We start from the raw sequence: 26,022 nt of genomic DNA on the forward strand, positions 1-26,022 counted from the left end.
CCAGTAGTAGTAGCGCTGGCAGGACTGCTTTGAGAATCCTGAGACGCACCATAGATCCGACCAATTGATAGTATTGCCATCCCTTCGGTCGTCCATCATGCTGCCCAAGGCGATCCTCGCGATTGCCGCACTGGCCTTCAGCCCTGCGAATGCGCTGTGGCCCATTCCTCAGAAGATCACAACTGGAGACAGCGTCCTCTTCATTGACGAGGCTGTGAGAGTGACTTATAACGGAGTGCAGGTATGTGATTGAATATGATACGCCGCTCTGTGGTGAAGTTTGATAGATCGCAGCAGCACCTAACACTCTGTTAATAGATCATTACAATCGGCTACAACCCGCCTGCTGGTTCCAACTTCAACAGCAAGGAGATTGTTCAGGGCGCCGTCTCGCGAACCTTCCAGTCCATTTTCAGCAACAACTTTGTGCCATGGAAGCTGAACCCCCGCAACAGCAACTTTGAGCCCAAGCTGGCTCCTCTGAACCGAATCCAGACCATTGCGATTCAGCAGACCGGAAAGGATACCGCGACCACCTTCAAGCCGCGCGCTGGAGACGTCGACGAATCGTACAGCCTGACCGTGTCAAAGAATGGACAGGTCAACATCAGTGCCAAGTCCTCTACCGGTATCCTGCACGCTCTCGAGACCTTCTCCCAGCTCTTCTACCAGCACTCTGCTGGACACTACTTCTACACGACTCAAGTGCCCGTTTCTATCCAGGACGCACCCAACTACCCTCACCGAGGAGTTATGCTTGATCTTGCCCGTACTTACCAGACAGTCACCGATATCAAGAGAACCATTGACGCCATGTCCTGGAACAAGCTCAACCGTCTGCACTTGCACATCACCGACTCCCAGTCGTGGCCTCTGGTAATTCCTTCACTGCCTAAGCTGTCTCAGGAGGGTGCCTACCACCCCAGCCTGGTCTACTCTCCCGCCGATCTTGCAGGCATTTTTCAATACGGCATTGACCGCGGTGTTGAGGTCATCACCGAGATTGACATGCCCGGTCACATTGGCGTTGTCGAGCTTGCCTACAGCGACCTCATTGTAGCCTACCAAGAGATGCCTTACCAATACTACTGCGCCGAGCCGCCATGTGGTGCCTTTTCGCTCAACGACTCCAAGGTTTACGATTTTGTTGATAAGCTGTTTGACGACCTTTTGCCCCGTATCACGCCTTACAGCTCCTACTTCCACACCGGTGGTGATGAGCTCAACGCCAACGACTCCATGATCGACCCCCGTCTCAAGACCAACTCGAGTGATGTGCTGCAGCCTCTGTTGCAGAAGTTCATCTCCCATGCTCACTCCAAGATCCGCGCACAGGGTCTGTCGCCGTTTGTCTGGGAGGAGATGGTTACCACCTGGAACATCACTCTGGGCAACGACACTGTCGTTCAGTCTTGGCTGGGTGGTGATGCCGTCAAGAACCTGGCCGAGTCTGGCTACAAGGTCATTGACACCGACTACAACTTTTACGTGAGTTTGGCACCTTTTGAAAAATCCAATGTAGCTGGATATTTGCTGACGAAACCATACAGTACCTGGACTGCGGTCGTGGCCAGTGGGTCAACTTCCCCAACGGCGACTCTTTCAACACTTACTACCCCTTCGGCGACTGGTGCGCTCCCACCAAGAACTGGAGACTCATCTACTCTCACGACCCTGCCAAGGGCGTCTCCAAGTCACATGCCAAGAACGTCCTGGGAGGAGAGCTTGCCATCTGGAGTGAGATGATTGACGGCAGCAACATGGACAACATCATCTGGCCCCGTGGCAGTGCCGCCGGCGAGGTCTGGTGGTCCGGCAACGTTGATACCGCGACCGGCCAGAACCGCAGCCAGCTCGAGGTGACGCCTCGCTTGAACGAGTTCCGTGAGCGTATGCTTGCGCGTGGTGTCAACGCTATGCCCATCCAGATGACTTACTGCACGCAGCTCAACGCTACGGCTTGCACGCTGTTCGCATGAGGAGTCTAGGATGAAGTTTCTCTCAATCGAAGATTGTTCCTTGTTTTTTTTTTTTTTTTAACTAGCATTGTGTAATGTACAAAGGTTAAAACAGGTTTATGGTTTATGAGAAGTTGCGGGGCAATGGCTTGGAGCAACATGTGTTCTATAACTGTATATATATAATTCATTAATACCCTGAACTTAACTTTCTACTTGATGTTCTTTTGTGCATCAAAATTAGAGTCGCCTACACTTGGCATCTGTTATGATTATCTCAAGTAATATGACTTTTACGCTATGCTTCTATTATCTGCATGGATATATGACCGCGTACATATAAAGCCGTCCAACATCTTCAACACATACACAACAATGTATTCCCCTCGTCCGTTCTCTTTTTCCTCTTTTCTATTTTTCATTTATTTTAGAAACTGAGCAATCTCCCAGTGCTTTGTTTATGCTTTCTCTCCATTCCAATCCACCTATTAGAAAAAAGAATGACCATACAACACCTAGAACATAGCAAGGGGAAAGAGAAGGAGAAGAAATAAGTAAATCCTATAAAGCCCTTGCTTTATCCCAACTGGTCCCAAAAAAAAAAAGTGAAAATTCCACACATGCTATACAAAGAGAGAATATCGGAGGCAAAGGAGAAATGGATTTGCTGCCAGTAAAGATTTACGCAGGCCCAATCACGCTCGCATCTCCAGACCCTGACTTGACAGACCACAAATCTCGCGACCATCCCATCTCCCGCAGCCTCTTGCTGCCAGAACCAGATGGCCTCTTCTCTCCGGTGGCAATTGCCAGCGCTTTGCTGCAGGCTGCAAAGGCCTCGACGAGTTCCGTCATGCGATGAGCGTCCGTAAAGGCGTCTTTCAGGTCTGATTCGCGCTCTGCAACCAAAGATGCGAGCTCCATGCACTCTAATAAGTTATCTCGCGATAGGCCAGTGCCGGCAAACTGGAGAGCGCTGATGTATGCCAAGACGGTCTCTGGCAGGTATGCAGCTCGAATGTCTCGCAGCTCTTCGTCTCCACCTGTAACATCCACTCTGTTAGCTATCCAAAGTCAAAATCTTTAAAACTGTTGGTCACAAAGCATACCCTTGATTGCTGGTATCAGCCATCCCTTCAGCAAGGGCTTCATAAACTCCTTGACATTTTTGATCCCTTCGCTGGCTGGACCCCAGAAATCCCGGTCTCCATGAGTGAGTCTGGCCCTCAAGTTAGTCAACGTTTACTTCAAATATCGGGATAGCAGGTACATACTCAGTCGAGAGAACCATCAGTGAGGCTACTGTTTCCAAGGCATCCAAAGCCTTGACGAGGTTTTCGAGCGCACGGAAGTTTCGTGCCTCTGCCATGACTCGCTCAGGGTTCATGTTGGAGATTTCGCTGCGCTCCAGCAGCCTGGCCCAGAATTCTACATCATCATACCATGCAATATCAGTTTCTTCTTGCCCTGAAATCCCTTGAATGATCTTGTTGAAGGAAATCTTTTCCACGAGCCGTCGGGCCGCTTCCAAGTTCGCGTTCCCTATCAAGTTGTCAGTCATATAATTCCATGTCAACTCATCCAACAGTTTCACATACGCAGGAAAAACTTGTAAACCTTTGTTCCCATGGAAAAGACTTCAGGCCACATCCCGTCGACCATCATAAGCCACTCCAGTGCACAGATTACCCGGTCGTGGTCATTCTGCACAACACCCTCGTCATAACCGAAAAAGTCCGCCTTGATCAGCTTCCCGAACTGTGGTGTTGAGGGTGCGTCGCTGATGATGCTAAAGGAGGCTTGCTGGGGAGCCTTCTCTCCCAAGGCGTCGTAAAAGAGCCATACCTGCCTCTCCACAAACTTCAACACGTCAATTCCAGCCTTCTTGATCAGTTTCAGCTGCAGCAGACGCTGTTCAGGATCCTCTTCGTGGATTAGATTCCAGCTCAGAACGTCGTATTGTCTTGGTGCTTGTAGTATTGAGCAATACAGAGGGATGAGCTCTTGAAGGCCGGCGCGGCGCAAGTAGTCGGTATACCCCGCTAGGATACTTTCCTGGCCAGATAACCACTGTGGCGGCGTTAAGGAGCCAGAGATGATTCCCTGGGCAGAGTTGAGCTTCTCCATCAGCGTGGTGATCACAAAGACGTGGGATACAAGACGGAGTCCCTGATGCTGGTCCAGGTTAAAGTACTTCTTCTTCATAATGGTAGAGTCGATGGGCTTGGAAGAAGGTAGAAGAATGGATTGACCGTCCGCATTTGCATCCGCAGTCATGACAAGACCTTGTTCGTACAGATGACGCCCGACTTCTTTGGCAATAAACGCGGCTTGCAGAGCTTTACTAGGCTCTGTTGCCTCGTCGCGGATCCTTTCCTGTGACTCCAGCGAGCGAATGAGTCTCTTTTCGACACCTCGCGGGTCTCCCAGAAACTGAACAGCGTCAAACGAGGCAAAGTTTTGAGTCAGAGTCGAGCTCATAGTTGGTGAGCATCGGCTCAATACATAGGTATCAAACTGAGTTCGCAAGAGTGCATTGTAATTAGCAAAGAGGAAGTCGTCCCACCTCCTAGCAATCTTCTCAACGCTACTAATGTCGCCCGAGAGTAACCCATATACCGCACGTTCGTAATCATCCGACCCTCCCTGACGAGCCAAGGCAAAGCACGTCCGTCTCCAGAGAGCCAACGCCTCGGGTTTCAAGTCGTCGACAGGGGCGGAACTGTCATCAACAGAGAGAGGCATGGCAGACATTGAAACAGCGCGCCACATTTCAGTGCGCTCTTGGCACCACTCACGCAGCTCTTCCAGGCTGCTGCCACGACGAAGATGTTCAAAGCAGCCAAGCCAAATAGCGCGCTCAAAGTACTCGTCGGCGGGTTCGAGTTTCCGTCCCTGGCGAGTGATAGCATCGGGATCCAGCTGCGTAATCAGGGGAGCACCGTCCTTGCCAACGTGAGATTCCATGACTTTGGGGCCCTGGTGGTCCAGCAGCCCATGCCATGTCGTCAAGTTCTTCCGCAGCTTGATAGTTGCGCGGGTGTGGAGCCAGCCATGAGCAACGATGTCTCCCCTGTCGGCTTGCTTCAGGAGATCTCGTGCCAGATCATCAATATCCGGGCCAGCAGCCGCATTACTCTGAAGCCACTGGAGGACTGCGTGGCGCTCCTGGGCTGTAGGATCCGCAAGGAGAAACTCGAGCAGCATATCGGACTGGGTCGAGCCTGTTTCTATTGATGGGCGATCGTTGGCATTAGAATTTAGCGCTGCGTATCGTAGAGGTAATAGTCGTCGAATCAAATCCCAAGTCTGCACTTCCTTCTCCAGCTGCTTAATCTCATCATCCTCTCCAGAGAGGCCATCTGCCGTCTCAAGCTCATCAGCATCCATGTCTACATCGTCATAACCGCTGCGAGCTCGCTTCGGCCGCGCCTGTTGCAGTCGTCGGGATGCATTTTCGTAGTATTTCCGGGGGAGGTCGAGAAGTCGGGCTCGTTTGTCTTCCAGCGATAAGAATGGTGAAAGGCAGTTGTCAAGGGCGTTGGCAAACTCTTCCACCTCGGGGCCGACATTGAGGTCGTCCAACAGCCCTTGCTCCATGGCGATTGTCGAGTCGCGCACGTCGAATGCTTATCAGCTGCAGTTATGTCGAAGAGGGGAAAATTACACGTCCAGGGCCGCTCGATGTATGGATCTCGCCGCGCAGAGCGTCCCAACCAGGCGATGGCTGTAGAGTCTGGCTGGGGTCCAGGTGCCGACTTTTCAGGGCGTTGGCCTTGGCCTCATAACACGAATGGAAGTCGCAATTGGGTATCTCAAAGAAGCCGACGTCGCTGCTATTATCTAGGCTTTTTCCGTCGATCAAGGGAGTTTAATATGGGTTGGCGAGATCGTGGGCTGCTCAGCGCAGAAATTCAGCAGCTCTCAATATTTTGTTGCTTCAAGGCGCGCTTGAGCTTCACACGGGCAGCCTTCTAGCCTGCGATTAGGTCCCTAGTAGACTATACCCGAATGACAGGCTTTTGGCACATGCGAAAGAAAGTAGCCTGTACTATTAGGTAATATGTAAATTCCCAGCAGCGACCAAGCACTGAATTTACGGCATACTGCGATATGCAACAAAACGGGGCTCTGTGCCTGGTGAATCCCACTACTACTAGAGCAAATTTTCGTCTCGATTTTTTTTCTTCTTTTTTCTTTTTCCTTTTCCTCATCATAATGTCATCGGCATTGGTATTAGAGTCTCGGAACAAGACGATTCGATGCTTGTTCAGGTCCCATGAGGATCTCTTGCGTGCTCAACCATCGCCTAGAAAAATTCGCTCCTCATCAAGTTGCCTGAAAATTCTCTACACTGGTTGACATACTATACGATGAGCGTACATTTCTTCATTCCCTTTCCCCTCCTGTTTATGTACTCTATGTACAATCTACCTTATCCATCTAGATACACCGTAAACCGCTGTGCGCTCTTTAAAAGAGCCGCATAGATTATCTGTAATTGTGAAATGCTCATGTTTTGCCTTTCTCGGCCTTTATTTGCCCTCTTTCTGCTGCTGAGTTTTCAGACGCAGCAGTTTTGGCTGCGGGCAGCTAGGGGACGATGCGTCGTCGCCATACCGCTGGTAGAAGGCTTCACAGCATTCGTACAACGCCTTGACGGCATTTTGACAACGAGCCTCGTTGTAATTGTTCTTGGCAAGGCAATCTGTGGTTCTCAGCTTGAATGTCCTCGCGATTCGTGTGCTCGACTTGTAGCTCTGGAATAACAACCTACCCTGGATGGCACACTGGAAATAGAGTAAAACCCCTCTTGTCAGTATTTGAAGTCTCACAGAGATATGCATTGACATTATAAACTCACTGCTCGTGGATGACACGGTGGACGCGCTTCAACATCGTCTTTGGGAGATGGCTATAGCATTGGCGGCTGTGGTTAGCGGTCAAATGAAAGATCCCAACAGATGAGAAGGTCACCAAAGCTGAGAAACGACGAAAACGAACCATGATCAAGTACTTTAGCAAGGGAGCAGATTTGCAAAACCAAGAGATTTAAAAACAATCTTCCAATGACACAGCCAGCCACTAGATGCCTTCGATTGATGTAAAATAAAGATAAAATGCCGGACTAAACACGCTGTTCCTGCATTTACAGCCTAAGAATTACCGTCACTGATGTCATCCGTACCTGTCTCCAAAGTTCTGGCTATACGGTTAAGCGTACTGCACTCAGGCAGGCCACAAACAGCGCGACGCCAGGGCAATCAAGCATGTACCTAGCACGTTCACAGCACCGCAAACCTCACCTTTCGCAGCGCACAATCACTGAAGCCCAGCCGTGCAGGATACTGTACCTGTACTTTCCAGCGCTCAGCCACCCAATCAGAGGCCGCCCTCCCCACTTTCTTCCACTAGAAGCCTCTTTGGGCGCCTTCTTCGTCGCCCTTCTATCGCATCACCTTTCTCTGGCGGCGCCTAAGTTCTTAAAACCAACTTCTTTCTTTTTCCTTAAAGATACCCCCCAAATCCAACAAAGAAAGCACTCTCCAGAGAGAGACGCTCCCCCATAAACCACAAATCACAACAGAGAACAACCCACAGCCATGTCTGAAAACGATGCGAACCAGTCCCCCGTCGACCGACAGGACCCTCCTCCCAACAGCGAGCATCTCAACATCAAGGTCACCGACAACAACAACGAGGTCTTCTTCAAGATCAAGCGCAGCACCAAGCTCGAGAAGCTCATGACGGCCTTTTGTGAGCGCCAGGGCAAGTCTCTGAATTCAGTGCGGTTCCTGTTTGACGGCACACGAGTCCAGCCAACGGATACCCCGGACGCGGTATGCTTTCCTTCCTCTGCTGCTTCGCTACGAATTCTCTTTCTGCTATCCTTGACTCTTACCCGTGCTTTTGAATGTTCATTTGCGACTAACGTATTGCTCCTCGGAATATATAGCTCGAGATGGCAGACGGTGACACTCTCGAGGTGCACCAAGAACAAGTTGGAGGACGCCTGCTGGGATGACAACGCTGTGACGAGAGCGGGGGAGAAGTGACGATGATTTTGAGTACGAGGGAAAGACGAAGCGGAATACGGAAAATGGAAAGATGCTGTGCGCGCATCTGAGCTGGGTAATTGGGTTCACATTCTATCCCACATACTATCTACCAATGACTTGTGTAATACATTAGAATCAAGAGGAGAGAGAGAGAGAGAGAGGGAACTTGCTTTTCTACGACGGCCAATTATGGCCCCATGCTTGTCTTCACGCCTGTTCGTCCGTTCATACGAAAGTGGCGAACTGACTGCTTCGCGGAGACGGAAATGATATACGAGATGAAAATGCAATTACAAGCCATAAACCAGGTTCACCTATTTCAATCACTATATCCCAATGCTATTAATCCCAGTGTCGCCCCCATGATAGAAACGCCTCATCAAAAATGCATACACAAAATCCGTAAACGGCATCATCGTATCGTATTGTTTAAAACTTGAGCTCCCTGGCTCTACACTTGGTGCAGAGTATAATCGCCCCCGTTGCAGTCTCTTTGGGGAATATCTGCCCATCATCAAATCCTCCCTTGCACTCAGCACAGCGGAAGCAGTGCTCATGCCATTCACCACCAAGTGCCTTGATATACTGGCCAATCACAGCGGTCTTGCACATCTTGCATTTGGGCGCACGACGTTCGGTTCGCTTCGTTTGGCAGTTAATGCACCAAGCGTATCCGTCCTTTTCGATATGCGTCATGCCGTGCTCGAACGGGTCGCCACACTCGGCACAGAAGAAGTGCCCGTAATGCCAATGCGCCCCAAGAGCTACAATGTGCTCCCCGAGGATGGGGGTTTTGCAGTGCTTACAGCGTGGGGCGAAGAGTTCGTGCCAGTCGAGATGGCAGTAGAAGCGGAGGCGTTCATCTCCGTCTTCCGCCATGGTCATGCCAGGCTTCTCATCCAGTATCTCTCCCGCTGCGCGACGCCGAATTCTCTCCAGTCGCTCAGCCCGCGATGCGTCTGGCTCTGGAGAAATCTCCATTGCCTCAAGCCGAGTATTGCAAGTATAACAACGGAAGCATTGAGGATGGAATCGCTCGGAGGAACCAGCCAATGCCACAAATTTCCCTTCGATAGGACGCTCACACTGATTGCAGAGAGTCCCTGTTCGGCCACCAGCTGCAGCTGCAGCTGCAGCGGCGCCTGGAGCTGGAGCTGGGGACCAGTGACCCCGTGGTCCACGACTTCCTGGTGTCGGAAGAGGGCGAGAGCCTCTTACGGGCGAATCCTTTGGCGTCGAAATGCTGGGAACCTTGCGGGGTTCTGGCGCTTCGTCCACCGCAATGGAAGGAATGTTGATCGTGGGCGTTGGTCTCTTCGAAGTCTCTTCTGGTTCCGCTATCGAGATCGACGGGACGCTCGCGCTCGTTTGCGCTCTTGGCCTTGGCGAAGGGTCTTCCGCCACAACGATGTTAGGGATATCCACAGGCCGACTTGGATTTTGGGTTGTGGACTGAGGCTGCGCTTGTGACTGGGACCGGAAGCGGCTTGATGCTGGGGTCGACGAGTTTGGTCGGTCTGAGCTGGCATCAGTGGACGAGGACTCCTCCGGGGCTTTCCAGTTAGCATCGAAGCTTACAATGGGCCTTCCAGGGCTGTCGCTGACTGCGGTAGGTTCCGGTAGTTTAGAGCTGCGGTCTTTGAGCCTCATGCTAGTAGCTGCGCGGATATCATCGCCGCGGATCTCGACTCCATTGAGACGCTGCGCATCAGGGAGCGGCTGTGCGGCGGAAACAGGAGCGTTGACCTGATACTGGGCGTTGCGAGATCGTGTTGGAGGATTCCTGTGAATTTCTACCCTCTCCAATCGTTTGGTCGGGCTGGAATCTCCTTGGAAGCGTTGAAAGGGATTGCGTCTCACAGCATTCGAAGGCTTGGATTTGAGTGAAACGGGAGAATCCTTTTGAGGAGACGTCGTTGGCGTGGACGCCTCGCCCGACTGAGCTTCGGGTTCTTCCCATATCTGGTCACCAGAAAAGGGCCGCTGAACTTCTCCACTGATATTCCTTTTCATGCTGCTACGCCTGCCGCCCGTGAAACGCCCCCCGACGCCCCCATACGACTTTGCTTTGGTCGGAGACTCTTCGGATCGGGCTGCCTCTTCGGGGGAATCGTTTCTTTTGGGGCTGTTGTCCCCTTCAGATGAGGTCGATGATGGCGATTGCACTTCGGAATACGAGTTCCTGTTTGAGTTGTTCGCACCAGTTGACCCACCCCCTGTCACGGTCGCTGCCCGAGCATGTGCGTAGCTGTCTTTTCTAAGGTGTGGTCGATACAGGTACGCACCGTCCGGGGGCCGAGGCTTGACGCCGTGCTGGTGTTCCCACACGAGCTCAGCAGCCTCGTTGAGAGCAGCGTTGTAGATGCGAGTGTCATCGTCTTCGATGGCAGCGTCAGGGGCAGGGGTATTCTTCCTGCTCTCCCGAAAGTCCAGTTCTTCCATGGCATCTCGTAGTGACGAAGCTTCTTCTCTTTCCATCCAACGCTGGCCTCGTTCCATGTAGCTAGCGGTAGGCACGACTGTATCTGGCTTCAAGGGGGGCGGCGTCGGAGTGGTAGGGTAATAATCACGGCTTTTAGTACTAATCATGGAAATGCGAGTTGAAGCCGTGCTTCCCCCAATGAGGCTGGGCGTGTGTGACTGCGATCGTTGATGGCTGGCATGTTGAGCAGGAGTGTCTGGCGATGTTGTAGATGCGTCGTAGCTGATCTGGCTCATGCTGTTCCGGTTTATCTGCGGTCGAGTGCTGGGAGGCGGAGGCCTGGCACCGCTGGGCCTTCCCACGGGCTTGCTTCGAAGGTTTGCGAGGTAGCTTGCTGTTCATGACAGTGTAGATTAGCGACCAGCCCGAACCATTGGTCAATCTGCCGCTTCTGCCGTACCGAATTCGTCTTTGGACATGTAGGAGGGCGACGGCGGTGTCCCCCTACTCGACCTGACCTCGCCAGATTGCCGCATTTTGTCCTGCCCTTTCTTCTCCTATTTCTCGGGGATCGTCACGAAACAAATAATAATAAAGCGAAAAAGAGATAAAAATGTTAGTATCAGAGGGATGCTACGGCAGTTTTAAGCGTGCAATGGACGTGCTGTCGCAGCACTGGGAGGCCGGCGGTGAAGTAGAGAGGTCGCATGCGAGGCGTGACGTTTTGTATGCAAATAAGAAGCGTTAGGTGCTCGGTACTTTGCACCTAGAATCGAGCCAGCGGTCGATTTTAGCGGGGGTTGACGGGGCAACCCTTGGCATGTTCCGAGACAACCCCAGACTAAGGCCTGTAGCGCTGGCTAGCAGCGCTGTGTGCCTGTAATCTGGACCGCTAGTCGGCAGGACGGTAGCACTAGTCCATCCAGCTCAGATATAACGCCACCCAGAGTCTGAGCTGGCATGGCACACACTCGTTATAGCACGGTACAGCACATCACAGCAACAATAGGTCGATTGGCACGATACGGCACAGGGCACGATAAAGGGAGAGAAGAGATTTGCTAGCAGGGGGGGCCTATAATACAGCTGGCGTGGAAAGTTCCAGATCGCCGCCAGAATATGTACAGATACGGCTGGGCAATGTCACCATGGGAACGACCAATGGCTTTTCCTCCCCCTTTGCACTCCATGCTTGCTGGCGGCGTGACGACCAGGGGGCGCCCACTCGATTTTGCTACCACCGGAGTTCGCCTTTGACGCCCTTTTCTGGCTCTGGGGCCTTAGCCGGCGGCCCAGGCTCTTGGTAGCCGAGATTCTTGAAGTCGTCCCGCAACATCAGGTTTCTTAGTTTCGCCGACATGTTAGCCCGCATCTTGCCTCACACGCTGCGTCTTGGTTTTTTTCTTTCTTTACCTGTCCATTCTGCACGACAGATACGCCTTGGCCAGGTTGCGGCACTCGTCTTCATTGACGCCGCGGACCTTTTTCATGCAGGCCAGGTAGCTGGTCATGGCCTTCTTGCACTCGCCTATCATAGTTAGATTTGATTTGATATTTGACGGCGATCTGGGCCAGCCAGGAGAGGGCGGCAATTTAGACTGGGAAAATTACAGCAGGCTTACCATCGTGGTCCAAGGGGAAGCTCCCTCGCTGTGGCCTATGGGGACGGCGGGTCAGCAACTCCTGAGCTGGACGTCAAATCAGCGTCGAGGGAACACGTACGGGGTTGGCCTCGTCTGTGGCAGCGCTCCAGGACTGCCGTATGTGCTCATTTCTCGAGGTGCTGCACCAGGGGCATGTCCCTTTTTCCTCTCGTCTTTTTTTTCGAGACGAGACTTGAAAGCGTCTCTGTCTCGCATGATGGTTGTAGAGGTGTGGGGCCCGACCCCGATACAGCGGCACGCATCGCTTAGCTAAGCCTGGATGTGCCGCTTAGCAACTCGGGTGGCGAATCAGGCCGCATAGCTGCATATTGGGAAGACAACGGCCGTGATTCGGAGGGCCTCTTCCGCGCATACCTACGGCGGAAGTATTTCTACTTGCCTGCATTTATCCTGCTGTATCAGCCAAGCAGGCAGCATCATGAGCAAGCAGTCCATCAACGCGCAACGGGCGCTAGCAACAGCAATGCAGGCTTGACGCAGAAGCCTGCGCAGATTCTCGCCGCCAATCCCTCTCCCGTGCTCGCATGGCTCCTACGGGGCCTTGAACGGACCATTGGCGTCGTGACACACTGCAAGCCAACTCAACCGCTAGCTGCAGGGCTGTCGTGTTCTGTCGACGACTGTATCCACAGGCGCCCAGCCAGAGATGACCAGGAATCGGCGGCTGTCTGGTTGGCTAGCTAGCTAGGATGAACTTCTCGCTCCATCAAGTCGGAAAGCATCGTGACGCTGCGCTCCGCTCTCTGCCTGCTTTCCGCCCTTGAATCATGGACTCTCAACTCGCAATGGACCACGATGCATCCTCTTTGGCGAAGCCCGATTTGAGAAGTATCACAGTCAGGTGAGCGGTGTCTTGTGCGGTATGGTTGATGTCTTGTCCACCGACAACGCAGCTTCCAAGCTTAGAGCCTCAATACATAGATGCTGAGGCACTAGCAGTGGGTTTACCGAAAATCGTCGCCAGAGCTAATCAAGGATCATGGCTCGACATGCTATCAGCACCTTATGCTGGCCATGGAGACCGACCAAGAAGCCCTTCTGTTGAACACGCTAGAGCTGACTTGAACCTGAACCACGCCTGGTAGCATCTGTACAACATGATGTCGGCTCGGCGCATAACATCTGATATTGAACTATATCTGGCAGCTGATCAATGCCCTGAAACGCTCGCCCGGAATGCTAAGCTTCAGCAAAACAAGTTGACTAGTAGGTAGTAGTAGTATGCAATGATATAGTATAGAGAAAAGACAAACCGTAAACAGCCCTATCCTAGAGAAGTCTCACAGAAAAACAAACCCCAGTCGCTTTGTCGTAGAGGGTAGAGCCCCATGTTTGTCTCAAAGACCTATTGAACAAATGGAAAACTGCCAAAACAAAGTTAGATCTGGCACTTGTCTGTGTGACAGCGCTGACTCCAGTTGGGCTTCTACTTAATTCTTCGTTTGTTCCAGTGGCTCTTTGTTATCGGTATCGACCAAGGCTTTGGACGAAGGGAGACGCTGTCCGAGGTTCTCTGTACTGCCTTCTAGACGCCGATCTGCATACAGCCGCGGCGTACCTGGTACTTGTGGCGTTCTCTATGCGCTGCGGCAAGCCATTAACGAGACCCACCTCGTTACACGTGAATCCAATACGTAGTGCCTTGGTTCGCTCAAACAGACCCAAGCAGCCATTTGCTTCTCTCCAATTGATAGCCTGCAAAAAGCCACAGCGCAAGTCGTCGCATTGCCTGTGCGTGCCTGTATCGATCGTCTGGAGGCATCAGTGCTGCTGTATCATCCTGGTAGCCTCGTCTGATTGAGTCGTCTGACTGCGCCGCATTCAAATCGAAACGAGAGCGAAAAATCCAGAAAAGGCTCCCAAGACGCCGCTGCAATGGCCGCCCTCGGCGAAGATCTACTCTCCACGGTCAACAAGCTGCAGGACCTGGTGTTCAACACCATCGGCAGCGACTCGCTTGATCTCCCGCAAATTGTGCGTGGCTGCAAAATCCCCAATCCTCGTCTCCCCGCTTGCTGCTAATGCCCCGCCGCTCAGGTCGTCGTGGGATCCCAGTCCGCCGGAAAATCTTCCGTCCTCGAGAACATCGTCGGCCGCGACTTTTTGCCTCGAGGCAGCGGCGTTGTGACTCGACGACCGCTGATCCTTCAGCTCATCAACATCATAGAGGACGACGAGCCTGGCCCCGATCCCTACAACGACCCCTACCGCTCGCCTGGAGCTGCGCGCCGCGGAGAATGGGCCGAGTTCCACCACATCCCCAATCGAAGATACACCGATTTCATAGATGTCAAGCGAGAAATCGAGAATGAGACGTCTCGAGTTGCCGGCACCAACAAGGGCATCAACAGACAGCCCATTAACCTGAAAATCTACTCGCCGCATGTCCTCAACCTGACGCTGGTTGACCTCCCTGGCTTAACCAAGGTTCGTCTTGCACCTCTGTTTTCCATCTGCTGTCTCCCCGCCCTGCTTTGCTCTTTTTTTCGGCTAACCTGGGAGGCATAACGTATAGGTACCAATTGGTGATCAGCCAAGTGATATTGAGAAACAAACGAGAAACTTAATCTCCGAGTACATCGCCAAGCCAAACAGTATCGTCCTGGCTGTCTCACCGGCCAATGTCGATCTCGTCAACTCGGAGGCTCTGAAGCTTGCCCGGCATGTGGATCCTCTCGGCCGGAGGACCATCGGCGTTCTCACCAAGCTCGACTTGATGGACCACGGCACCAATGCTCTCGACATTCTGTCCGGCCGAGTGTACCCGTTGAAGCTCGGCTTCATTGGCGTGGTGAACCGCTCCCAGCAGGATATTCAAGGCAACAAGCCCATGGATGATGCTCTGAAAGCTGAAAACGAATTCTTCAAGCATCACCCGGCTTATCGTAACATCTCTAGCCGATGCGGCACCCACTTTTTGGCCAAGACGCTTAACACGACTCTTATGGCACACATTCGAGAGCGTCTGCCCGATATCAAGGCACGTCTCAACACTTTGATGGGTCAGACACAACAGGAGCTCGCCGGTTATGGCGACATGCATTTTAGCGGAAAGGAGCACCGAGGCTCTTTGATTCTGCAGCAGATGACGAGATTCGCAACCTCATTCATCTCCTCGATTGACGGTACTTCCACCGAAATTTCCACCAAGGAGCTTTGCGGTGGTGCCCGTATCTACTACATCTTCAACTCTGTTTTTGGAAGCTCATTAGATACCATTGATCCCACGTCAAATCTGTCAGCATTGGATATTAGGACGGCAATCCGCAACTCCACTGGTCCTCGACCCAGTCTGTTCGTGCCCGAAATGGCTTTTGACCTTCTCGTCAAGCCCCAAATCAAGCTTCTAGAGATTCCTAGCCAGCGCTGCGTCGAACTCGTTTACGAAGAACTCATCAAGATCTGCCACACTTGCGGCTCAGTAGAACTTTCTAGATTCCCGAGGCTCCAGGCCAAGCTTATCGAGGTTGTATCAGACCTCCTGCGAGAGCGGTTAGGCCCTTCCTCACAGTATGTTGAGTCGCTCATCTCGATTCAACGTGCATACATCAACACAAACCACCCCAACTTCTTAGGCGCAGCAGCAGCAATGAGCAATGTTGTCAGCGCTAAACAAGAGCGGGAGCGCAAGAAGTTCATTCTGGAAGAGCGTGAACGCCGAGAGAAGCGACGCCTCAAGGAGGTAGGCCCCAACGGCACAGACGCGCACGAAGACAGCGAGGACAGCCCGGTTGCTGAGCGGGCAGAGCAGCCCAACCTTCGCAAGCTCGCAACGTCAAAACCTTCAAGGAGCATGTCGCCAGCCGTCCACCAAGACGCCATGGTCGGCCTCGGAGCATCTCTGAATGGCATTCGCCCGTCATCTCCAGGCATGAACGGCGGACAAGGCATTGGCGGCACCCGCGATACGTTTTTGAACTATTTCTTTGGCAAAGATGGCATGACGCCTGTGAGCGCCCCCATCACTCCCACTACCAACGGCAGACACACCAGCCACCCTTCCGAGCCCAGCTTCTCACAAAGTCTGCGGCGTGAAGAGAAGCTGCCAATCCGGACAGCTCCCCCATCTGTTACAGATGATTATGACCCGTCATCTCGTAGCTATGGCCTAGCATCACATCTGGTAATTCTTACACCCCTCAGCCTTTCCCTCCATTCATCCCAACTAACTTGACTCCTCACAGGGCGAATCTAACGAACCTGCCATGACCGAGCGCGAAGCCATGGAAACAGAGCTCATCCGCGCCCTCATCTCCTCCTACTTCAACATCGTCCGCGAGTCCATCGCCGACCAGGTCCCCAAGGCCATCATGCACCTCCTCGTCAACCACTGCAAGGACGTTGTCCAGAACCGCCTCGTCAGTGAGCTCTACAAGGAGGCTCTCTTTGAGGAACTCCTCTACGAGGACGACGGCGTCAAGAAGGAGCGTGAGAAGTGCGAGAAGCTGCTCCAGACGTACCGCGAGGCGGCCAAGATTATCGGCGAGGTTTTGTAAGACAAAAGCCAAGATGAAAGAAAAAGAGCAATTGGAAAAAAAAAGAGAAAATCAAAATTTTTGCTAGGAAAGGGCGAGAGACCATTTTCGTCTTCTTTGTCCTACGTTCTTTTCGCTTTCAATGTTTTCTCCCCCTCACAATACACGGCTCCAATAATACCTTTCTTTTGGTGTGTTTGTTGCAAAATATCTGGGGAATGAAATAAAAGGGGAGGCGGAAGGCCACAAATGTCTGTATAGGAAAATCAAGTCAACAAACGAGGCGGCGGATTTACGACGACAAGAAAAAAAAGGTGATCAACGAAGGCGTCACGGGGTTTTCACTGAAGGTCAAAAGGCTAGGTAGGACGGGGGAAAAAAAGAGGGAAAAGAAACAAGAATTGCCTCTTTTTGTCTTTTTTCTTTTTAAAAAAGTAAAAAAGGAGAAGAGGGAGAGAGAGCTGGAGAGCAGTGTACGATGGCGCATTTTCCTTCCTTTTGAAATGTAAACAACTGTACATGATGGCAATGGCGCCGGAAGAAAGGGGAAGAATATCCGCGACCATGGCTGCAAGCGATTTCTATATCTTCTATAACTACACCACTCGACTTTGTTGTCACGTCTCCAATTATCAGAAATATACTTTTGACCGTATTAGTTTATGCGATTATCTATATGATGAGCATGTCTTGAAATGCCAATATCCCTAGCTGTGATGTATACCTGTATGTTATTCCTTTTCCCCTTGTGGTATACCCTCCATTTCCCTGCTGAAAAGCTCTTGCTTGTATATGCGTAGAATGCCTTTTCCGATGCGCCCAAAAACAAAGAAAGCAATAATTCCATTTGCCAACCCTACTAATCTATAATTCATCTCAAATTCCTGGCCTTCTATTGGCCAATGCATATCGTGAAGCATAAGAACCATATGCTCGTTGTGGGGCAATACTTCTGTGCGGTTCTGGATGGGTATAATCGAAACGTTCTGCAGTTGGAATAACTCTGTACTCCCGCATCATAGCTGGATGTTGCGTATAATAGCCATTCGACGCATGGCGTGCGTCAACTCTATCATGTCTATCATATGATGAAACAGATCCACCATAGTGGTAGAGGCGTGCGGAAGGAATCGGCTGGTGGTGGCCACTGGGAATATAGTAACTGCCATCCAGTCCGTTTCCAAATTCTATGTGGCTCTGTGCCCTTTGAATCTCCATATCCGGATAGTAGGGATATTCGTCTGGCTCTTCTACCACTTGAGTGTCGTGCTCAACATGTGGGTGGAAAGAGCTCCAATGTCTTCCTGACTCTGGCCCACCTTCTCTAGGGCTAAAAGTCTGTGAGTTGGTGCGAGACGATCCCCAAACTGAGCTGCCCTCGGTGGCCGTGCGATGTGCTCTTACTCTATCAAACGGTTCGTAAATCTGAGGCATTCTCTTACTTATGCCCGCCGCCCCAGCGACAACAGAATCATATCTTGCTTGCTTTTGAATTGTGTCTGATCTGTCGTAGACAACACTGGCTGGCAGAAGTCTCGGTACATCTCCGTGTAAGTTTTCATCGCGCTGATAGATTTTCTGCCCAGAAGCTGCATCCCCTGCCTCCAAGCCTTTGTTGAGAGCGTTCGACGAGGTTGGTAAGGGGCAATCTTGGCTTGTTTCTCCCTTACTTGTAAATAGCCATGGCAAAGCCTCTGAAGTTAGTTTAAAAGCGCGTTTGCTCTCCCAAACTTTTGCTCGCAGGTCTTGGGAAATCTGCAAGTCCGGGATCGAGATCAAATCAACGCGCCAATCTGTCAGCGAAGTCCTCCCTTTCTCATGGACGTCATGGAAGTGCTTGGCTAAACCAGGAAGCGTAAATAAACCCTTCTCGTCTTCATCTCGCGCCTGCGACAACATGCAAATTTTGCATGTTAAGCCATGGTAGGTGGCAAGGGCAGAAGAAGATTTGAAGTGATTCAAGACGTGCACGAATGTGTCGAGGGACACAAGTTCCGGATCATCTTCTTGTAAAACTTTAGCGACGTGGTAGATTGAGACAAATATCTTGACCGAGAAGGACATGTTTTCGACGTGTTTCATGATCTTCCACACGCTTTTTATAGCTTTTGCCATGGCATCGATTCTCGGCTTGTATGCATCGTCTACCTCTGTAGTCTGAGAGGAAGGCGACTTGGAGTCAACATTAGACACTTGCTGGATCGGAGATGATCCGAATGGAATCTCTCCGGGCCATTCAACTCTCAAACGGTCACGCATTTTCTTCCCTTTCTGGCCAGGCTTCGGAGCGTGCTTCGAAAGGTAGTGTTGGATAAAAGCGTTGAAACCAAATCGTTTTCTGGATTTTAGGCATCTTTTGCAAGAGAAAAGGTCCTCATCAGTATCTTTAAGTACTCGCCTAACTTTGTGATCAAATATCCACACCATGTCGCCCAAAGTCAGCTTTGGCGCCAAAGAAGTGGTATTCTTTTTCGAGAACTCCGCATAGTAATGTTTGTGAACATAGGCCAGCAGATCGATGGTGAATTGAGCATAATCATTCTGCTCAACACTTTGGCCTTCGCTCAAATGATCGCCGATGAATTGGTCCGTGAGGGTTGTTATGCGAATCTTTGCAAGTGTTTCAGCATCATGCTCGCCTTGAAGCGCAGTCTCTGTGCTTTTCTTGGCTGTACTGTTGGCTTGGTGTTTTTCGGAACCCTTAGCAGCTGCCGCACTTTTTCTCTCCGCTCTTCTCACCTTTTTATACTGAGACATGAGCTGTTGTTTTAGATTATTCCACTCTTCATCGCGAAAGGGCTCAGCTTTCTCTAAAGAGATCTGGAAAGATGGAAGATCGACCAGAACATCTGGAGGTATGGGAGGCTGAAGCCGCTTTGCTCGGCATTCTATATCCGCTCGTCTCTGGGATTTTAGTTCTTCTGTTACCTCTCGAGCTCGTCGCATTGGGCGAGTGGTGGCTTCATAGTTCTTGAGCGCGCCACGGGTAGTGGGCTGTGGCGGAGTTGAAGAGGAGCGGATGAGCATCTGGCTAACTCCTCCAGCCAAATAATACTTCTCCCATCGTAATGCTTTATGAATGGTGTCTGCGCCACGAGCCTCTAGACCCTTAATCCATTCTTCAGCCGCCGCAGGACCAAATCGCTTGACATCTTCAAATTCTAATCGAAGACTCTCCACTTGGGTGGGCCAATATGTTCTCGTTAGCGGAACAGAAGTAGGCACTTGGGTAGTTTTTATCGACTGTGTATAGACTACGTTGAGATCAGGAGTCAAAAAGGCCATAGGAAGTCCGGGTATAAGAACTGAAGGTATGGATGTTGACAACAGCACATCAACTTCCTACAGATACGCATCAGCCTCTTGGTAGTATTCAGAGTTTGATCTGGCATTGCACTCACTTTGACGCTTGTCTCAGCCAAACATTTCCCACAAGAGTTGACGAAGAAAACAAATATCGGCGAAACAGTGTTGTTGCCAGGCCCACGCCGCCACGGTAAGGATTCCCAGGCGACATTAGTCTCATCTATCTGGCCACATATTTGGCAAGACCGTGAGCAGGCAAACCGCCACATGTCTAGATCAGATTTCCCTGAGAGGGGTGCAGGCATCCTTGGCCAAAAGAGACATCTTGACGCCCGCCATATGGCGTCGGGGAGAAGCGCAGGTACTATGGAAGGCACGCGAAACTCTGGAGCAGAAATCGTGAATGGGGATGCAGGATCGAGATACTTATTGAACAACTTGTTGACCCGCAGCAGGGTTCCAAGCGTATGCGGCGGCAGGAAGGAGAAGATATGCTGCCACACCTCCGCTGGGAGTTGCAACGACACATCGTGATGAGAAGCTGGCAAAGAGCCAAAATCAAGAGAGCCTTGGTCAGCAGAGACGTTCTTGATCTTCTTGGGCGGTCCATCTCCAGCTGGATTGGGGACACTCATTCTCTTCCTCTTCCGTCCGGCATTGCTTGGAGACACCATGATGCTGCCGTTGTCCGATGAACCAAGTTGGTGAAGCGAGATCAAAGAGCTTCCACGCGGGACTTGCAGAACACCTCCAACATCCCGTGGAAGTAGCAGACTCGCGTCCGCTACATGCTCTTGCTGATCGTCGTCCATAGTTGCATCGAAAACGAGAAGCCAGCGTAAATGAGAAAATGCACAAACAAGACTGCGGCGTAACAGACCAAGACGCCTGGAAAATTAGAATGGAACAATATCCAGGGTCAGCCCCTGCTGGGAGTTCTTATGAAGATTCCTTGTGCACGGGGGCAGGCACGAAGGAAAATCATCAGGGAGAAGCTCTGACTGCAGCTGCAGAGAGTGTTTGGGAGAAAAAGCATGGAAAGAGAAATCTGCTCTCAAGAAACATTCAATACTTTTTTTGTGTGTGTTGCAGCAGTGACAAGGTCACGTCAGCCTGTTAACCAGGGGTGCAGGCATTGGCGGAGAGTGGCAGCTGGCATCTGAATTGATGCTTTTTATCGATTAGACATGACTAAGCAGCGCTTGGCGCAAATCTCTCAAAAGCAGCGGCACTGCTCCCGAAATTGTGGCCATGACGTCACACTGTCATTCTACGAGCAGCATGTTATCACATTGAGAGTGAGACCGTCTTCAATAATCATATGGAGAGAAGGGTAGATTTTGCATAGTTAAGAGTACCTATAGCTACAAACAAGTCCCTGTATAGAAGCGTTGCATTCCTTATCCAGATATTCAAAAACCCGAGTACACTTGATAACGAATGTGAGCTATCTTACACATAAGATTGTCCAAAATATACAAGTAGATTTACTGCTGTCCGTTCATCGAACCATCACCAAGCCCCTGTTCTGGAGAGGACTGGTCGCCAGAGCCGTAGATCTGGAAACTCTGATCAGCTCCCCAAGTTGTCATTTGTGCATAATTTTCAAATGCCCCCTATCGCAGAAGATTATGTTAGCAAATATCCACGTCGAATGTGCGAAAAAAGAGGAGGATAAAGATGGTAATTGTAGCCATACCCAGTCAAAATTGGACGCCAGGTCGCCCGCTCCGCCCGCTCCACCTAGATTGGTAAACATGGAGAGCGGAGAGGCAGGGCCACCGGCGTTGAGGCCATCAAATTGAGGGAATTCGGCCGCGTTTCCGGCTCGAACACCAAAATCCATACCCATAAAGGCGGAGCTTTGCGTAAAGGGATCCTGGCCACCAAAGCCAGGCATGCCAATGGGGGTACCAAGACCCAAGGACGAAGGCGTCTGATCCATTGCTGTGCCTACAATTGAAGCAGACAGAGAGTCGGATAGAGATGAGTCGCTGTTGGGGTCCATAGCTTCTCCAGAAGGCGATTTAATCTTTTCCAACATGATTTCGATAACTTTACAGGCCTTGAATGCTTCCATCGAAGTGTTGGCAAGATTTGCCCATATACCCTTGGCAGTCTCGAGTGTGCCAATCATTTTACTTCGCTGCTCCTCAGTGTATCTGTAATTGCTCTCATCCGCAGGAATAGATGATCGTGCTGCCATGTTATCATAGTGAAGGTCTAGAACAAGGAGCATGGCCGGCAGGGTAAATTCCTTCGTTGCAATGGATTTGATATACCATGAAACGGAACGTAGCCGCCCGTTTCCTTGAGACTCGCGATGGAGTTTGGCTAGATGGTCCATTGCTTGCATCGAGGCCTCGATAGCACTTCGCCGCGAAAACGCATATCTCGAGTTATGCCGAGCCTTGGAGAGATATTTCCGATGTAGTAGGCAAAGCATTTTTTGGTACAATATATCGATGTTATATCTTGCGATGATCAAGGTCACTGGATCTTGGGATGTATCCAATGAGCCAAGTCTGAGATGGGGAGGAAGCTCCTGCATCACCTGGCGAAGCTTTGCGTCAAATCGAATAATTTCATCGTATGAGACCGGTCTCCCCACCAAATTTGTAGCCTGCAAGATGTTGCCTAGCTCATTGCAGAGCCTCACCTTGGCAATCATGTAGGATATCGGCGTCGGTTCCGAAGCAGGGCGGGATGGGGGCAATTCCTTGATATCAGGGTGAAATTCATCGTCAAACAGGTTATTCGGAAGCTGGGTATCACAGTCATGCTCATAAATCATGTTGGGCAACGACACCTGATGTGAAAATACGACATCCGACATTCGGACCAGCGCCCACGCTCTTCGTCTCATTTCCTGCATCGTCTTATGTTAGTCTTTTTTTCGGTCTTGTTGTTTATTACAACGCGGCATTGGAAATATCACTCTTCACTTACAGCTTGAAAAGGGGTAATGTTGGGAAACCATTTCGCATCGCGATGGTATCCCATGCGGAAGGCTATCCTCGTTATGACGGAAACAATCAACCAGAGGCCAAGATCAGCATCCCACCGAGACGAGTATTCTCCAAAAACGTATAGAAGCATGGCTTCAACTGTGTACTCGACTGGTTTTGTGTAGTCCGCCTTGATCAGACATTGGACAGTGCGTAGCCGATATTCAGAAGCCAATTCCAAAGTTCGACCCCTCCACTCAGGAGGCTCATCACCAACCTTGTGGTAGCTCAGCATGGCAAGGGTAAGCACGGAATACAAGAGGCCCAGCCACATGATTGGTGTTTTTGACGGGTCCTCCCAATGCTTTTTCAACTGCTTGAAAAAGGTCGGCCCGTGTATTATGCAAACAGCGTTGTCCATGGAATTGAAATAGCGACTGCACAAAGTCAGAATACTTGACTTTGGGGGCAGCTCCGCGCGGAGTTCAATCTCAGACGCTGGCAGGGCACCAAGTAACAATGTCGGCCCTTCCCGCGCAGCTATAGGTTTTGAGTTCCTGACACGCTCATAACTCGTCTCTAGCTCCTTCTTGTGGAACATGAAATAGTTTTTCACCTCGGTAATGTCGGACAATATCGTGTGCCAATGCTCTTGGCCGATATACATCGACTTGCCCTTGTCAGAGTCGACCTTTAAAACACCGAGTGAAGCTGCGAGGCTCTCTTCCACGTCGCTATCATCCTCGGCCATTGTTACAGCCTCGTCACGGCCGGCTTTGGCCGAAGAGCTGCTGTCAGTCAATGACTGCGACGTAGAAGCAGCGCGGCCGGCCGCGGAGGCTGTAGCAGGATCTATATTAGCCCCGCCATGCATCAAAGACAACACAAGGCCCTCTAACCGGTCGATCCTGTTCTGCATATCATCGGGAGTGGCGTCGGCCTGGTTCTGGCTCTTCTTGCGAGTCACTGGAGCCGCATAGGAACATGATGCCGTATCGTTGCCCTCCCGCTTGGTGCAGTTACTGCACGGGTGGTTCCGATCGCATTTCCTATGTCGTGTTAGCTAGTAAAAGAACGGATGGATGCCGCTGGCTGTCGCCCTTGCTATGCAAGATCATGCGGCCAGAAACTCACAATCTACATAACCGGTTAGCACGCCTACACTCTCGTCTATGTACAGCCCGGAGGTTAAGACGTACTTTCTTGTCCTGCACGGATAGCAGCTCAGAGGCACACGGTTTCTTTTCCTCACAACCCGGAACTGCTCCTCGGGGGAGCGACCCCCAGTAGAGGAGTTGGTCGAAGGCGGAGTGGGCGTCATTGCGGAAGAGGAGGAAGTTTGGTGGTTTTCGTAGTTGCGAAACGTCGTCGACTGATGAGGCGATTCGGACTTAAGGATCGCGCCGAGATATTCTTTGATCTTCAGCCGGCCTCACAAGCGGCTTTCCGGTTATGAATGATGCGGCGCATATATTAGACCTCTGAAGATGTTGGCGAGAGCAAACGGAGGCAGCCTGTCAATTGCTTGAAGCCAGGCCAATATGAACAAGATACCGCGACGGTGGGTGCGACTCGGCAGTGAGGGTTGGACGTTTAGACGATCTGCCGACAGCCGGGAGAAAAGCGCAGCATGAGCCGGAAATAAATGAGATGGTGCTGTCTGGAGCTGATTTGTAAAGAACACGGAATTCTCAGCAACGGTCACCTGATTTCGGGCGCGGGATTGGACGATTGTTGCTGGTCGTCGCTGGGACTTCACGACGAGCGGGCAACGGATTTGACCTGGTGGCTTTGGCTGGATAACAACTGAATGAATTGCGTGGGAGGCGGAGAGGGGCGCCTGAAGCGTGTATGTAGCGTGGGAGGCAGAGCACAGACAGCAGAAAGCGTCGAGTTGTTAGGGGCGAGCTGGTTTGACGAGAGTTTGTGGCATCGGAGATAAGTTATAGCAGAGGAAAGCGATCGAGCGATGAAGTCTGGGAAGAAAAGATGTTTAGAAAGAAGAGAAGCGTCTGGTACCTCGAAATTATAATAAAGGATAGCCCCGAGGATCGCGGTGGTGGGGTGTCGAGACTGGTTCCTTTGCGTGATGCTATCAAGCGGTACTCGCCAACTTTCTCTTGTGGAGCCCTACGGCAGCTGCTATTAGACCCCATATATTAAGGGCACCCAATGGCAGTAGAGTTGCTGTAAGCAGAGTTCTCACGTAGTTGCAGGCTGATGGCATTTAGATGGGTACGAAAAAAGGTGTAATTGGTTATATGAAGTAAGATGCGGCGTCTGTTAGACATCTCTGTTGCTTTAGTGACTTGCTACTAGGTATGAGCCGGAACTCAGCTGGGCGTATTCTGATATCGCAGCTACAGCCTTCGATACGCCCAGCGGGAGGGAGCTCATCTCCAGATGAAATCTCAGCTTTGTCAGCTGCTTTTACCAAGTACCCTCTGTTAGTGCGGCATGTGGCAGCATTTCTAGCAACATTGAACTGACGGATCCGTTCGAGGGGAACCTTCAGCGGCGGCCCGGTTATTGATCCATGGCGCCAGCGTCCTCTATCTCGTCCGTCTTATGACATATTCGGCTAGCACTGAGCCTACTGCCGCAAGGAATCTCTGCCTGTACCACTGCGGAGGGCTGATGAAGCCCGGATTCCATGCCGAATGTCTACTGCACGTACCTCCAAACGAGCGCTCCATTAGAGCAGACGAGCGTATTGAGGGGAATTTCCAGCGAGATGAGCCCTGGCCGGACTTAAGCCGCGCCACAATCTTCGTCCCCTACAAGCCCAGATCGAGACAAGGCTCCAGCCAGTTTACGTATTGACGCTTGCGTTCCTGCAACTCTGTGACTCACCATGCGCGCTGTTGAATTTTAGCGGCCTTTGCTAGCGTCGCACCCAGCAAAGCGTTAGCGGGCAAGTTAGCACTGCAAGCCCCCTTATTTCCATCTAATGGTGTTGAGCGGAACCTGCGGCCGTGAGAGCTCCGTTCGAGTGCTACGCTGAATTTCGTACGAGCGGTGCAGCAGGCGGTCATCTGTCTCCTTGCTTGCAGATTGCGAGTGCTAGCGGCACTTGGTTACCGAGAGAACTGGGTGGACTTCGGACTGATGCGTGCAGACGGACCGATCCTGGTTTCATGCTGGGGTTGTCGAAACAGCTGATCGAGGATTGGTGCCATGTCACGGAGTT

The 26,022-nt window shown here is 51.4% G+C and overlaps 9 protein-coding genes across 9 annotated transcripts; 3 read left to right on the plus strand and 6 right to left on the minus strand.

Moving 5' to 3' along the window:
- Positions 1–97: 97 nt before the first annotated feature.
- TGAM01_v201597 (beta-N-acetylhexosaminidase) lies at positions 98–1,979 on the plus strand (the record flags this gene model as incomplete). Its single annotated transcript, XM_018809397.1, has 3 exons — positions 98–241; positions 319–1,488; positions 1,551–1,979. 3 exons carry the CDS (start codon positions 98–100, stop codon positions 1,977–1,979), a joined length of 1,743 nt encoding a protein of 580 aa, XP_018657376.1.
- A 660-nt stretch (positions 1,980–2,639) lies between these two features.
- On the minus strand, positions 2,640–5,558 carry TGAM01_v201598 (hypothetical protein; the record flags this gene model as incomplete). Its single annotated transcript, XM_024548795.1, has 4 exons — positions 2,640–3,001; positions 3,068–3,177; positions 3,233–3,500; positions 3,557–5,558. The coding sequence occupies 4 exons, from the start codon at positions 5,556–5,558 to the stop codon at positions 2,640–2,642; spliced, it is 2,742 nt and encodes a 913-aa protein (XP_024406406.1).
- Positions 5,559–6,522: 964 nt separating this feature from the next.
- On the minus strand, positions 6,523–6,624 carry TGAM01_v201599 (hypothetical protein; the record flags this gene model as incomplete). Its single annotated transcript, XM_024548796.1, has 1 exon — positions 6,523–6,624. One exon carries the CDS (start codon positions 6,622–6,624, stop codon positions 6,523–6,525), a length of 102 nt encoding a protein of 33 aa, XP_024406407.1.
- A 937-nt stretch (positions 6,625–7,561) lies between these two features.
- TGAM01_v201600 (hypothetical protein) lies at positions 7,562–8,014 on the plus strand (the record flags this gene model as incomplete). The annotated part of the gene is made up of 1 exon (XM_024548797.1): positions 7,562–8,014. The coding sequence occupies one exon, from the start codon at positions 7,562–7,564 to the stop codon at positions 8,012–8,014; it is 453 nt and encodes a 150-aa protein (XP_024406408.1).
- A 1,340-nt stretch (positions 8,015–9,354) lies between these two features.
- TGAM01_v201601 (hypothetical protein) lies at positions 9,355–9,667 on the minus strand (the record flags this gene model as incomplete). Its single annotated transcript, XM_024548798.1, has 2 exons — positions 9,355–9,534; positions 9,596–9,667. The coding sequence occupies 2 exons, from the start codon at positions 9,665–9,667 to the stop codon at positions 9,355–9,357; spliced, it is 252 nt and encodes an 83-aa protein (XP_024406409.1).
- A 2,181-nt stretch (positions 9,668–11,848) lies between these two features.
- On the minus strand, positions 11,849–12,298 carry TGAM01_v201602 (mitochondrial copper ion transporter; the record flags this gene model as incomplete). Its single annotated transcript, XM_018809401.2, has 3 exons — positions 11,849–11,967; positions 12,062–12,096; positions 12,162–12,298. 3 exons carry the CDS (start codon positions 12,296–12,298, stop codon positions 11,849–11,851), a joined length of 291 nt encoding a protein of 96 aa, XP_018657380.2.
- A 1,680-nt stretch (positions 12,299–13,978) lies between these two features.
- TGAM01_v201603 (dynamin central region) lies at positions 13,979–16,599 on the plus strand (the record flags this gene model as incomplete). The annotated part of the gene is made up of 4 exons (XM_018809402.1): positions 13,979–14,077; positions 14,141–14,530; positions 14,619–16,226; positions 16,288–16,599. The coding sequence occupies 4 exons, from the start codon at positions 13,979–13,981 to the stop codon at positions 16,597–16,599; spliced, it is 2,409 nt and encodes an 802-aa protein (XP_018657381.1).
- Positions 16,600–17,454: 855 nt separating this feature from the next.
- On the minus strand, positions 17,455–20,696 carry TGAM01_v201604 (hypothetical protein; the record flags this gene model as incomplete). Its single annotated transcript, XM_018809403.1, has 2 exons — positions 17,455–19,920; positions 19,980–20,696. The coding sequence occupies 2 exons, from the start codon at positions 20,694–20,696 to the stop codon at positions 17,455–17,457; spliced, it is 3,183 nt and encodes a 1,060-aa protein (XP_018657382.1).
- A 776-nt stretch (positions 20,697–21,472) lies between these two features.
- Positions 21,473–24,153, minus strand: TGAM01_v201605 (hypothetical protein; the record flags this gene model as incomplete). Its single annotated transcript, XM_024548799.1, has 3 exons — positions 21,473–22,753; positions 22,834–23,881; positions 24,032–24,153. The coding sequence occupies 3 exons, from the start codon at positions 24,151–24,153 to the stop codon at positions 21,473–21,475; spliced, it is 2,451 nt and encodes an 816-aa protein (XP_024406410.1).
- Positions 24,154–26,022: the final 1,869 nt, after the last annotated feature.

The sequence above is a fragment of the Trichoderma gamsii genome, assembly GCF_001481775.2.
Source record: "Trichoderma gamsii strain T6085 chromosome Unknown Scaffold_4.2, whole genome shotgun sequence".
Lineage (NCBI taxonomy): Eukaryota > Fungi > Ascomycota > Sordariomycetes > Hypocreales > Hypocreaceae > Trichoderma > Trichoderma gamsii.